Source organism: Cucurbita maxima, unplaced genomic scaffold (genome assembly GCF_002738345.1).
Source record: "Cucurbita maxima cultivar Rimu unplaced genomic scaffold, Cmax_1.0 Cma_Scf00010, whole genome shotgun sequence".
Taxonomy (NCBI): Eukaryota; Viridiplantae; Streptophyta; class Magnoliopsida; order Cucurbitales; family Cucurbitaceae; genus Cucurbita; species Cucurbita maxima.
Window position 1 is genome coordinate 4,911,428 of NW_019272026.1, and position 13,871 is coordinate 4,925,298.

At 39.9% G+C, this 13,871-nt stretch overlaps 1 protein-coding gene and 1 long non-coding RNA gene across 2 annotated transcripts; one reads left to right on the forward strand and one right to left on the reverse strand.

The window, feature by feature from the left end:
- Positions 1-1,093: 1,093 nt before the first annotated feature.
- LOC111485700 lies at positions 1,094-2,321 on the reverse strand. Its single transcript, XR_002718705.1, has 2 exons — positions 1,627-2,321; positions 1,094-1,548 (listed from the first exon to the last, which is right to left on the reverse strand). It is a non-coding gene; the product is annotated as an uncharacterized LOC111485700 (long non-coding RNA).
- A 7,296-nt stretch (positions 2,322-9,617) lies between these two features.
- On the forward strand, positions 9,618-12,299 carry LOC111485742. Its single transcript, XM_023132761.1, has 4 exons — positions 9,618-9,991; positions 10,081-10,654; positions 11,552-11,710; positions 11,812-12,299. Exons 1-4 carry the CDS (start codon positions 9,708-9,710, stop codon positions 12,085-12,087), a joined length of 1,293 nt encoding a protein of 430 aa, XP_022988529.1. The 5' UTR covers positions 9,618-9,707; the 3' UTR covers positions 12,088-12,299.
- Positions 12,300-13,871: the final 1,572 nt, after the last annotated feature.

The window sequence follows — 13,871 nt, forward strand, 5'->3', positions numbered from 1 at the left end:
GAAGCTTTGTGGTTGACAACACTGCCACAGCGCACTGCAGCAGCTTTGGCAGAGCCAATAAGGTGGCGTTGACAAGCCCCCCTCTGCAGTGCCAAACACATTCTATGTGATTCTGACTCGACAATGTCCATTTGGGGCTGTCGCTCTTATCACCATCTCCAAGCTATTTTCTGGAGTGGCCCAAGAATATTAATATGTGCAAGTCTTGGAGTGGAACCACGCTGTTATTGGTGTTGTTTTTGTGGCGTTTGTCTTAGATAATGGAGCACTTTTTATTTTTGGTAACATATGGAAACTCATATCTGGACCTCTTGGGTTGCCTCTTGCATGAGAAATATGATTTGCCAATTGGTTTGACTGGCAGTTTATGTAGATATTTGACAAATCACCATCCAAGCCCGCTCGCAGATATTGCTATTAGCCTCATGGTTTTAAAACGCATATGTTAGGGAGAGGTTTCCATACCCGAATGTTTTGTTCCTCTCTCCAACCAATATGGTATCTCACAAAAACTCACTGTTTTGTTCCTTTCTCCAACCAATATGGTATCTCACAATAACTCACTTACATAAAATACCTACATAAAAACGCGTTTGTTAGGGAGAGGATTTCATACCCTTGTAAGGAATGCTTTGTTCCCTTCTCCAACCAGTATGATATCTTAGATATCTCACAATAACTCACCTACATAAAAAATGTGTCGATTAGAGAGAGAGGTTTCCATACAATGTTTTGTTCCTCTCTCCAACCGATATGGTATCTCACAATAACTCACCTACATAAAAGTTCTTTTACTATCTTAGCTTTTAAGGTAATACCTGCAAGTTTGCTTTGATGTTCATGAAGTCAAACAATTGATGCGAAAAAGTTCAAATTTGAGAGTAAAAAACAAAAAGGCAATAGTAAAGTTTCTTGAACGAGATCTATATTTGGGCCTCGCAGAGCGCTTCCTCGACTTGGAGTTGCTCGATTCAACGATACATTCATCACATTCTCAAGGACTTAAGAAAAATCAACTCAATTCTTGGCCTTTTTTTTATGTATCGAAACAAATACTGATATGAATCATAACATCGGATCCTTATCTATGTTCATTAAGAGAGAGAAATAGAAGGCAGTTTGAATATTATGATTCCAAAGTTGGGTACATGTTATGAATGAAGGAGATGAGTTAAGTGAGTGAAAGTGGGTGGAGGGGGGAGACCACTAGGGCAGAGTCGAGTGGAATCTTTCCTCTTTTGTGTGCTTCTTATTTGCTCCAACAACACACACAAAGGGCTGTCACTGTCTCTCATTAGCTACTCATCAATCCACCAACAAAAACAACTCCTTCTTCATGCATAACAAAGAACACTAATAAGGATTATGTCTCTTAATCCACATGCATAACATGGTGAAACATTAATACATCATTAATATCAATCTTGTCTCAAACCCACTGGATCAAGATGTCTGAGAAGGATCCGTGTGAGCCTCGTTTTTTTGCTTCTCTTTTGAGGAATATTCCTCTTTACTCTCTTAAGATATGCTGCACCCCTTCATCATTTCCTGCATTCATTTCCAAACACAAGAACAAACAACATCATCAACTCATTTGAAAGGAAATTTTTAATCTTATACAAATACATCAAGTGTATCTATGATCCTTTCTTTGCTCAATTCACCAAAAAATGAGTCGTTTGACCGTTAGCAGCAGATATTGTCTCCCCTCAAGGTACTATGAAGAGGGTCTTGCTTCATCCGGTGACTGACTCTGATAAGGAATGTTTCGTTCCCTTGTCTAGCCGATATGAAACCTCACAATCCATAGGAGGACCAGAAGCGTTAGAAGATGAAAAGGGAAAGTTGAAGAAAAGATGTAAGAATGTGAAACTCAAAACCCTTGCCAAACAAGACTTGAAAATTGCACAATTTGAACTAAAACACAAAACACCCAACACAGGAATCAGCTCATTTCTTAGGACAAACAGCTCACTAATCGCTCAAGTGACACAAATTCACAACTTTAAGATAATGCTTGAGAGTTTTAAAAGACTTTTACATAGAACAACACATAAAATTAACTACAAATCAAGAAAAAAGAGACAGCAAAGCTAAAGAAGGTGATGACAGAAGCATAGAGAGCACAAATGGAGTGAGATGCACAGTGGTCTGTAAAATGTCTATCAAAAACAAAAGAAATTGCATATCATCATCTGTGCTCTCTATCTTCTGTCAACAACATATCACCTATATGTTCCTCCTTCACCCCCAAACGAAGAACAAGTAATAAACAAAGAAAAAGAAGAAGAAAAAGATGAATGATTGAGTGCCTACCAAAGGACTCCCTACAAACGGTGGCTATTTATAGCAAACTTTGAGAAGAATTTGGGGCAGAGAATGGTTAAAAAAGTAGATACTTTGAGATTCTTTTTTTCCCTCTCTTTATTGCAAATTCAACCGTTTCTCACGAGATCAAAATACCCCAAATTAGGCACTCACACGAGAAAGTGGAAGAATTCAGCTGAAAAACAGTAATTTTCAATGTACTGTGTGGTACAGACTGAGTTTTGCCATAAAATCTGCACAAAAAAATCAACTCCAACACAGTCTGTTATGATTCTCATCTTCTTTTTTTTTTTTTTCTTTTTCTATTGACTAATTCTTTGAAATGAATTAGACCCATTTGAATTAAGGTAGTCAAGAACAAAACCCATATTTTAATTTAGGGTTTACACATTAAAGTTCCCACCTTTTCAATCACAAACAAATCTAGGGTTTATGTTTTTGTTTTTTTTTTTTTTTTTTTTTTTTTTTTTTTTTTTTTTTTTTTTAAAACCCTTTTTTTAGTTAACCTTGTGAGAGTAAAGATTTGTGTTAAAGATTGGGTGTTCGAACTTATCTAACTAGTTGAACTATGCTCAAATATTGTTGATATCTCGTGAAATGTGAATATTATTCTAAAAAAAGTAGAGGGGGAGTGAAGAAGGTATAACGTGACATGTTGTGTTTGAATTTATTCTTTCAAAGAAGCACATATGCATATACTCGTGAGAGTAGAGATTCGTGTTAGAGGTCGAGTGCTCAAACCCATCTAACCAGTTGAACTATGCTCAAATATTTGTTGATATCTGTCGTAAAATGTGAATATTATTCTAAAAAAGTAAGGGAGAAAGAAGGAGGTATAACGTGACATGTTGTGTTTGAATTTATTCTTTCAAAGAAGCACATATACATATACTCGTGAGAGTAAAGAGGTCGAGTGCTCGAACCCATCTAACCAGTTGAACTATGCTCAAATATTGTTGATATCAGTCGTGAAATGTGAATATTATTCTAAAAAGTAAAGGGGGAGTGAAGGAGGTATAATGTGACATGTTGTGTTTGAATTTATTCTTTCAAAGAAGCACCTAATTTGAGCGAAGAAAAGATGTATATCAACTTTAAACGTCGGACCCAACCACATTCTATCAGCCACAAAACAGTCTCAACTTTAAATGGATGGTTGGAGGAGTCACCATCATCATCCCTTCTCAAGCACTAACTAAGAGGGTTTATCACAGAAGGCATCAAAATTGATATCTAGAAGTTAAGAAAACCATATGAATGAGTAGCTAAGCTGCTAAAAAGGGTCGTCTTTGTGGGTTTAAGTTTGATATTCTCTGTGATGAGTGGAGACCTTATGAATAGTGTTATGCATCACAAAGATTATGCTTTCAAAAGAGATTTGTATTTGCAGTGGGAATGTGTTGTTAAATCACTCCCTCAATAATTGGGTTAGGGTAAATTTAGCTTTGACTCTGTAAATTATTACGAGTCTCGAGGATCAAACGATCCAAACCTTTCGAAATTTGACAGCTATTTATTGTTTTAGAAAGAAAGTGTTCTATTATATAAGATTGATCTTCGAGGCATGTTTCAAGCATGTTTCTTGATTTTGAAAATAAATGATGAAACTGAGGTATAGAGGTTAAAAGTGTAACCGCGAAAGTTTATCGTTAGCAGATATTGTCTGTTTAGGCCCGTTACGTATCGTCATCAGGCTCACGGTTTTAAAACGTGTCTATTAGATAGAGGTTTATTGTGAGATCCCACATTGGGAAGAGAAGAAAACATTTTTTATAAGGGTGTGAAAACCTCTTCTTAGTAGAGGCATGATGTCAATAGTATTAGAGGTAACAGAAGGCTTAGGTTGTTACAAGTGGTATTAGAGACAGACACTTGACAATGTGCCAACGAGAAGACTGAGCCTTGAAGGAGGTGGACACGAGGCAGTGTGCCAGGAAGGACACTGGGGCCCAAAAGGTGGTATATTGGGGAGTCCCACGTCGATTGGAGAATAGGTGAGGATTCTAGACCCCGAAGTGAGGTGGATTGTGAGATCTCACATAAGTTGGAAAAAAGAACGAAACATATTGGGGGATCCCAGTCGATTGGTGTGGAAACCTCTTCCTAGCATACGTGTTTTAAAAACCCTAAGGGGTAACCCGAAAAGGAAAGCCCAAAGAAGACAATATCGGCTAGTAGTGGGCTTGGACTATTACATTTCCACGTTGTTTTAAAGAATGTTTCGTCCCCTCTATAACTGATGAGGATCTCGACTGGCCACAAATGTACATTCTTAGTCTCGAGAAGCTATTAAGCCACGAGTAAACCTAAAAACGTAAGGGATAATGAGAAGAAACATATATTCTTTTGACATATTATGATGCTCCTCCAGTGGAACAACGCCCATTTGGGTATCAAGCTAAATTCGTATGGAGCAAGTTGGGAGGTGAAAGAACAAAAGGTAAGATTGAAAGGCATCCCTCAACACACATTTCTTATCTGTTGTCCTTCTATTAATCACAGCTTACTGAATAAAGTGAGGAGCTTTCAAATGGGGCGGTGCTGTCATTTTCACATTACCAAAGGAGGAAGACGACGATGGAAAACCTCCAACATAACACGTGTCGACACCCCACTTTCACATTCATTATTGACTCACTCTATGGCCCTTGACAGTGAGTGCCACTCATACCTTACTAAAATAAACAAAACAAACTCATTACGTATCGCGGTTAGCCTCACGGTTTTAAAACGCATCTATTAGGGAGAGGTTTCCACACCCTTATAAGGAATGTTTCGTTCCCCTCTCCAATCGATGTGAGTAGGTATTGTCTGCTATGATCCATTACATATCACCGTCAGCCTCACGATTGTAAGACGCATCTACTAAGGAGAGGTCTCCACACCCTTATAAGGAATGTTTCATTCCCCTCCAACCGATGTGAGTAGATATTGTCCGCTATGATCTATTACGTATCACCGTCAGCCTCATGGTTGTAAGACGCGTCTACTAGGGAGAGGTCTCCACACCCTTATAAAGAAATGTTTCGTTTCCCTCTCCAACCTTTGTGAGTAGATATTCTCTTCTATGACCCATTACGTATCACCGTCAACCTCATAGTTTTAAAACGTATCTACTAGGGAGAGATCTTAACACCCTTGTAAGAAATGCTTCGTTTCCCTCTCTAACTGATGTGAGTAGATATTGTCCGCTATGACCCATTACGTATCGTCGTCAGCCTCATGGTTTTAAAATGCGTCTACTATGGAGAGATCTTCATACCCTTATAAGAAATGTTTCGTTTCCCTCTCTAACCGATGTGAGTAGATATTGTCCGCTATGACCCATTACGTATCATCGTCAGCTTCACGGTTTTAAAACGTGTCTATTAAGGTGTAGAATATGAGACCTACAAGGTTCGTGAAGAAAATTTGTCTAATTGGATTACGGAATGGAAGATAAAAAAATCGGAAGAAAATAGATCGAAACCAGAATAGACTTGGAAAATGGAAAAGAAAAAAAAAACGCAGGAGAGAGGGTGGAGGCCGCCGCCCGTCGGTCGGCGTGCGGAGGAGAGTGGCGGAACCAGTGAACGACATGAGTCGATCACCGGCTGGTGAGGCGTGTCCTCCCCCGGCAGCGGACACGCGTCAGGCGCGCGGATTCGGCCGGCCCGATCCGCGCCGCACTCGAAGCGCCCGATCCGGCGCCTGCTCGGGAAGCAGCGTGTGGGCATGCGCGCGTAGTGACCCTCCATGGCGCGTGAGGCACCGTTTTTCTTCCCATTCGGTCTCTGTTGGCTTGTTTTTCGCCCCGATTTTGATGCTGACCTTATTAATGTGTGAATTAGGACCTGTGAAGGAAATTACAGAATTGTTGGAATCCATTCCGTTAAAAAAACTCGAACTCGGGAAGGCACGCTTCAGCCAAACAAGTAGGCATTTGGATTCCCATGAGCAGTACTTGTAGGAACCGCTAGGAATAAGCATGCATGCTACCACCCATTAACTTAGCTAGCCGGACCTAGTATATTAGTATGGAAATTGCGAAAATGAAGTGATTAAGGAAAGCTAGATATGAAATGTTTATTAAATCTGTTTGATTGAGATTCTGATAAATTATGTATGCATGAGGAGGATGAGAAACTTGTGAAATCTGCGCTCCGAGTAAAGATGGACGTTATCTTCCCGTTGAGCATGTTTGTTAATATTCCCATTAACGTGGTATCTTTCTTGATGAATAGGAAGAAATTACGAGCTTAGATTAGGGTGCTTGTGACTAAGTAGGCTAGATGAGACCCTAGATTGGGGGACCTCTAGAATACCGTGCAATTAGGCCCGCGAAATGATTACCGGCGGATCCAGAGCCCAGAATTTCAAACCCGATAGGTTTGTGAGACCAGGCATGAGAATCCTTGAGATACATGAATCCAAGTCTAAGCCACCAAGTTTCACCCTAGAATAATAGGTCACCACGGTAACTGTAGGTAGCCCGCTAGAGTTGAGCAGTGTAGATAGTGTCATCAAAACCTCCACTTTCCTCTCTCCTCCGATACCATACCGTCGAGACAGAGCTCCGGTACGGTGATCGTTGAGCTTTGCAGATCCGGATAGGGAAGTGTGACAGGTGCCCAGCCCTAGTGGTGATAGCTAAGGGTCTTCTGAACAGGACTTCTGGGCCGTAGAAACCCGTCCCTGAGAGGGGGACATGGAGCCACCTAGGATGACTCAGTAGCTGACCGACACATAGGGGGTTGCACCCCGTTTAGTGGATGTATGGTTCTGTGTGAGGGTCGTCAGCTAACCTCCATGGATGATGTTCAGAGAGAGTTACGTATTCAGATCCAGCCATACGATCCCCTCAGATTTACTTATGAGGTCGCGCCTCACCTCAGGACACTAATCATATCACTGCTTAAGATGGGCAAGCCTCCTAAGATACAGAAACGAGAGTTGCAGCTTAGATCACTCTCCTTAGAAACCCGAGAGAGACCGTGGATACCTACCAAGATAAGGATGCGAAAAGAGCCTACAAGTAGGTTGCTTACTGAGTATATTTTTATACTCACCTCTTTCCCCCCCCCCCCCCCCCCCCCCCCCCCCCCCCCCCCCCCCCCCCCCCCCCCCCCCCCCCCCCCCCCCCCCCCCCCCCCCCCCCCCCCCCCCCCCCCCCCCCCCCCCCCCCCCCCCCCCCCCCCCCCCCCCCCCCCCCCCCCCCCCCTTTTTTTTCAAGTACCGGTCGAGGTGAAGGGGGGTGTTTTGTACTGTCACAGAGGGGTGTCGTTCCGAAGCGTCAGTCCCTTGTCGGTCTTTTAGAGTTCTTTGTCCGTTTTCATATTTATAGTCTTTTGTATTTCATTTTTACATAGCAATTTCATTGGTAATATTTTCGAAACAAATCTTCTCTTTCTTTTGTTTTAATTGAATGATATTTTTTTGTATTTTACTCTTCTTTTCTTTAACTCTTATTTTCTTTTCTTTTTTGTTTGTTTTCGATTTCGTCTTTTGATTCACGGTCTGATTTTCGAAGCTTGAAAATCGGGTCAGTGACACTTAAAATTTGATTCCTCACTCCAAACATTCACACTATTCTCTTACAAATCGGTGTTGGGAAGCAATGGATTTGAGTTGTTGATAAGGGCCTTTGCTTTCCCATTCTGGATGTCTACACATTCAAAATTGGTATGCATCATAGATAGATAGATTGATACCTCTTCCAAGACATGTCTAGTCCCCTTTCTATTCACCTAACCTTTTTCTTTGCAGCCTAAGTCCAATCAACTCAACCTAATATAATTCCCGTGCAGAAGGCTCTACGAGAAGCTACGAGCTTAGATTTTGATAGAACTCCAACGAACGAGATAAAGAAACTTATAAGTGGAAAAGTAGTGTTTATAAGCTTCCGAACAACAAAAAGTGTTCTTAATCATGTTGAAATCGTTTCGAATTTTGAAGCTTTGTATCTATTTGAACGCAAATGTTCTCAAAAGATTTTAAAGATTTAATTCTCTTCATGGACTTCTTTTAGGTTTAGATATTGTTTTAGTCCTTTTTAACTTTTCATAATTTGATCCTTCAGCGTTCTTCAAAATCTAACTAAATCTCGTCTGATGAAAGCTTCATATCGAGGGTGTACACTCGTTTCCTTGGGCTGAGTTGAGAAAATTTGTGGGTTGGTTGGGTTGATAACTCGAACAACTCAAATATAGTTCACAACCCAACCCGAAAGTCTGTATTGGATTGAGTTGTTGAGATTTTTTTTTAAAAAAAGATTATATTTATCAACCATACATATTATATCAATAACTAAAATTTCATCAAAACTCAAATATTAAATATTCACAAGTCTAACACATTACTAACATTGGTTACAAATCTCAAATATTCTTAATCTTCGTAATAATCTTAGGTAAGGTTGAAAGAGATTGTAACCCTATTTTTGAGTTAGTCGGATTGACCCAATATATAAACGGTCAAGTATGTTCGGCAAACCATTTGACACTTATGGGAATAATTCAATCTACTTTATTAGATAGAAAAAGTATTCATTTAAAGCATTCAAGAGGAAGGAGGGGCCCACCCAACTCGATTTCCAAAAAACAAAAAAGGCGAGCTGAATATTGAGAATACATCTATATTGGTATGAGGTCTTTTGGGAAACTGGAAAGCAAAACCATGAGAGTTTATGCTCAAAGTGAACAATATCATACCATTGTAGAGAGTTTTGGTTCTTAACATAGTATCAGAGTCATGCCCTTAACTTAGACATGTCAATCCTCAAATGTCGCACAAAAAAGTTGTGAGACTCAAAAGTGTAGTCAAAAGTGATTCAAGTGTCGAACAAAAGATGTACTTTGTTCGAAGACTCCGGAGAATGAGTTGAACTTTTATTAAGGGGAGAGGCTCCACACGACTCAAAGGGAGTTCCACATTGACTGATTTAGAGATTGATCATAATTTTTAGAAAATTATTAGTGACACCAACCATCTTTCACCGACTCATGCCCACCCTGTTCCATTCCTCGGCTATGAGGCCGGCACCCACTCGGCCGCCCCTCCTCTCCACATAGTCTCAACTTTTTTCCTGTTAAGTAAATCACTAGGTTGAAATTCATTCTTAGTTTTTAGGTAACTATCTTTTCTGTTAAACCCACACAATTATAGTGGGTGGGAAGTCCACGTGGGGTCGAAGTTCTTAATTAAGTTAAGTTGTCCATTGCTTTTCATTTTTATGATTAAATTTGTTATTTAAATATTCAACTGAATGAGAAATAATTAATCGTGTCTCGAGCACAAATACCTTTGTTTTTGGTTATTTTCTTTCGAAGTTTTCTTGGGCCGTTTTTTACTCCGTCAAGTTTTTCTCTCAATAGCTTTTTAACCATTTTCTCCAAAGGAAAATGTGGCGCCATTGTTGCTGCTTACTCTCCGTTGCACTCATAATGGCAATGATCCCACGTTTGAACACCGCTGTAATAAACAAGAATCAAGCCATCAAAACCAAATCTTTTCTCACCCCATTATTCACCATGACGCCTGGTTCAGTGGTCGAGAGATTCTACTACAGCACCAACTTTCCCAAAGCCCATATTGCCCTGAAGGGCTTCGACGTTGAAGTTGTAGACGACGCAAGCAACCCTGTCCCGCTCTTTGAAACGTATTTGCACCACTGGGCAATCTCCAGGTAATTCATAGCTGGTATTCTATTTAAATCTTGTGAACATTAATGAATATTAGACTTTCGATTCCACTTTTGTTTCTCGTTCTTAACAGGTATTATCAACACAAAGATGCAAAAGATCCCAATACAAACGTTTCATTCACTCAAATTAATGAACCAAATTTCATGATTGCGGGAAACAATGGAGTGTGCCAAAAACATGTTTTTCCACAATTTTATGGGACAGGGGCTGATTCAAGAAGAACATCCTCATTTCTTCCGAACCCATATGGAATTGAAGTTGGGAATGAAGTGGAAGTTCCTTTAGGGTATGAAGAAAAATGGGTATTAAATCTCCATGCCATTGATACTCGGGGCGTGGAGGACAGACTGGGATGCATTGAGTGTCAACGCCATTTGTATAATGTTACGAAGGATGAGGTTGGGATGGCATTGGAAGTAGATTATAAAGGAGGTTTGAGATGTTGTTATGATAAAACTAAGTGTAAACTGAGGGAAAGTTATGAGGGAGGAGAAGAAAGGAGTTTGTATGTGAGATATACTGTGAAGTGGATGGATTGGGATGATGATCTTGTGATTCCCCTAAAGGTCTATATATTTCATGTCACTGATACTTGGAATCCATTGACAGGCATCACTGGAGCTCCCGAAGAACACAATTGTCTTGTAAGTCCACTAATTCCCTCTTTCTACCTAGTATACTTGTGAGATTGACAGTCATACGTAACGGACCAAAATGGACAATATTTACTAGCGGGTAGACTTGGGCTGTTACAAATGGTATTAGAGCCAAGCACTAGGCGGTGTGCCAACGCCTGGTAAGGGTGTGGAAACCTCTAGATGCATTTAAAAACTGTGAGGCTGACGGTCATATATAACGGACTAAAGCGGACATTATTTACTAGCAGTGGACTTGGGTTGTTGCAAGGATGGTGTGCCAACAAGGTTGGGCCTCCAAGAGGGTGGATTGTGAGATCCCACATTAGTTGGAGAGGAGGGGAACAAACTATTCCTTATAAGAGTGTGAAACCCTTCCTAGTAAACACATTTCAAAACTGTGAGACTGACATCCATACGTAACAGGTCAAAGTAAACAATATTTTCTAGCAGTTGATTAGAGCGGTTACAAATGGTATGAGAGGCAAACATGGGGTTGTGTGCCAGTGAGGACGTTGGACCCCTAAGAGGGTGGATTGTGAGATCTCACATCGGTTGGAGAGGGGAACGAAACATTTCTTATAAGGGTGTGGAAACCTCTTCATAGTAGACGCATTTTAAACCATGAGGCTAACGACGATACGTAACCGGCCACAACGGACTATTTGCTAGTGGTGAACTTGGTCTATTAGTGAAATGTTGATGATTTAGTGAGATTAATATATAAGGCGTGTTCGATAAAGTTTCCATTTCTTTCGTTCAAGCAGGACTGAAAGTATCCGTGTTACTGAGTAGCTAGAATGTCTTCAGCCCACTCAACTTCGTTTTATCGTTGTTTCTATTTTCAAAAAACTAGTTATCAAACGGGACCTTAAACCTAGCTATTGTTTTCGGGTTTTTGTATAGGTGGAGTATAACGTAGAGGCTTGCTCCCCTACAAACAAGCCTGATGATGAATGTAAAGCTACCAAAATGGTGAGGCTAATCTCTCCCAGCAGTGGCTATCTCATATATGGGATGGCTCATCTTCATATTGGTGCCATTGGCTCAATGCTTTATGGAGAGGTAATCTTTTTGTGTCGTTTCTTTATGGTTATGTCGTTTACGCCTCTAAACCTGAAAGCATAGGGATTAAACTTAACGAAAATGAACGTAACGTGTATCAGGACGGAAGGCTGTTATGTTCTTCGTCTCCGATATATGGACATGGAAGTGAAATAGGGAATGAAGATGGATATGTGGTTGGAATGTCAACTTGTTATCCACAGCCAGGCTCTGTCAAAATCAATAAAGGAGAAATGTTGAGTCTTATATCTAAATATGAGCCTGCACAGAACCACGTTGGGGTTATGGGCCTCTTTCATATAATGGTTGCACAAAAGCTACCAAACTCATTGCTTCACATGGTACCATTCAAGCTTGCTGATGATACCACCTTGTAAGCCTATCATACTTGAGTGATATCCATTACATAATATTATGTGTGTTCTAGCAAAGTCCTATGGTTTTGATGTTGGAGTTTATTGGTATAGGTTTGTTACAAGCCTAAGATTATGAACCCTAAATGTATTAAGCTTATGATTGAAAAAGAATATGGAACAAAAGTTTGGGTTTGTGACGGAGGTTGATATATAAATGACTCGACATGGACATGAGAAAGTTCATGTCTCAATAATACTCAAATGGATGGATGTTCCGATCATAAAAGTTGACTCATGGTCAATAAGTGTGCATGAGCGAGCAGCGAATGCTGATGATGTCTCTGAGGCTTGGGATTGCATCATGAAACATCAGTTGGACTCAAGAGTTCTTGGTTAGTACTGTACTGGGTCGGTATGTCCCAATATGCTCTAGTTTGCATCAGAATGCCTTCGTAAGCGTTATAATGCTATGATACGTCTCGATAGGTGTTGAAATCACCTTGCAAACTTCATTTGAACGTTACAAGGCTGTTTTTACCTCTCGAAGGATCGAAACACATCCTAATGAAGTTTCAATCAATGTAGAAGTGTGTGGACGGTATTATAGGGAGATGTTTTGTTTCCCTCTCCAACCGATGTGGGATCTCACAATTTATCCTCTCGGGAACCAACGTCTTCACGGGCACACCTCACGATGTCAGACTTTAATACCATTTGTAACAGCCCAAGCTTACTACTAACAGATATTATCCACTTTGACTCATTACATATCGCCATCAGTCTCACAATTTTAAAACGCATCTACTAGAGAGAGGTTTCCACACCTTTATAAAAAAATGTTTCGTTTCCCTCTCCAACCAATACTCTTCTTCCTTTTCCATTCCCATATATTGGAGACGAAGAACATGCTTTGCCATCAACGTCGTACTCAATCTATACGTACAAAGCATAGCAAAAAACGATCATTTATCGATCTCGAAACTTTTGAGTTTGTGTCTTATGAGTCCCACATCAGTTGAAGAGGAGAACGTAACATTTTTTTTTATAAGAGTGTAGAAACTTCTCCCTAGCAGACTTGTTTTAAAACTGTGAGTCTAACGACGATATGTAATGAGCTAAAGTGGATAATATCTACTAGTACTGGGTTTGGACTGTTACAAATGGTATCAAAGTCAAGTTACCGAATAGTGAGAGGCACTAGTCGGAGTGGGACACTTTAAAAATTTCATAGATATTTCCCGAATATAGCAGTGCCAGTCAAAAATATTTTTAAACTTTTGTTGAAACAGAAAGTTATTAATGAGACTTTTTAAAATTCAATAATATTTTAATAAATACTATTAAAAATTACGATATGCACGGTTTTCATTTAAAACTAACTGTAAAGTGTTTTTTAGACATCGTTTACAAAATTTTTATTTTAGCTAAGGAAAGCTAAAAAGAAATTAGACCATTAAATACAAATGAATGTTATCAGCTGTCTAAAAAATCGAACCCAAACCAGACCCGAGACCCCAAAAAAAGAAGGGAAAGGGCATGGAAATGGGTAGGAGAAGATACGACAGGCTGAGAAGTGAAAATAATGGTGAAGTTGATGGTGAACTAATGAAGAAGAAGAAGAAGAAGAAGAAGGTTGTGGAGCTATTGAAGAAAATGGGAGGAAGCCTATAATTAGGGTTTATGCTGCCCTTCAACACCTTCATACCTACTTATGAATCAATCATGCTTTGCTTTGCTCACAAGTTAATGCTGCCTCAATAATGGTAATTCATCTTCATTTTTGTGCTTAGTTTAGGGTTAATAAC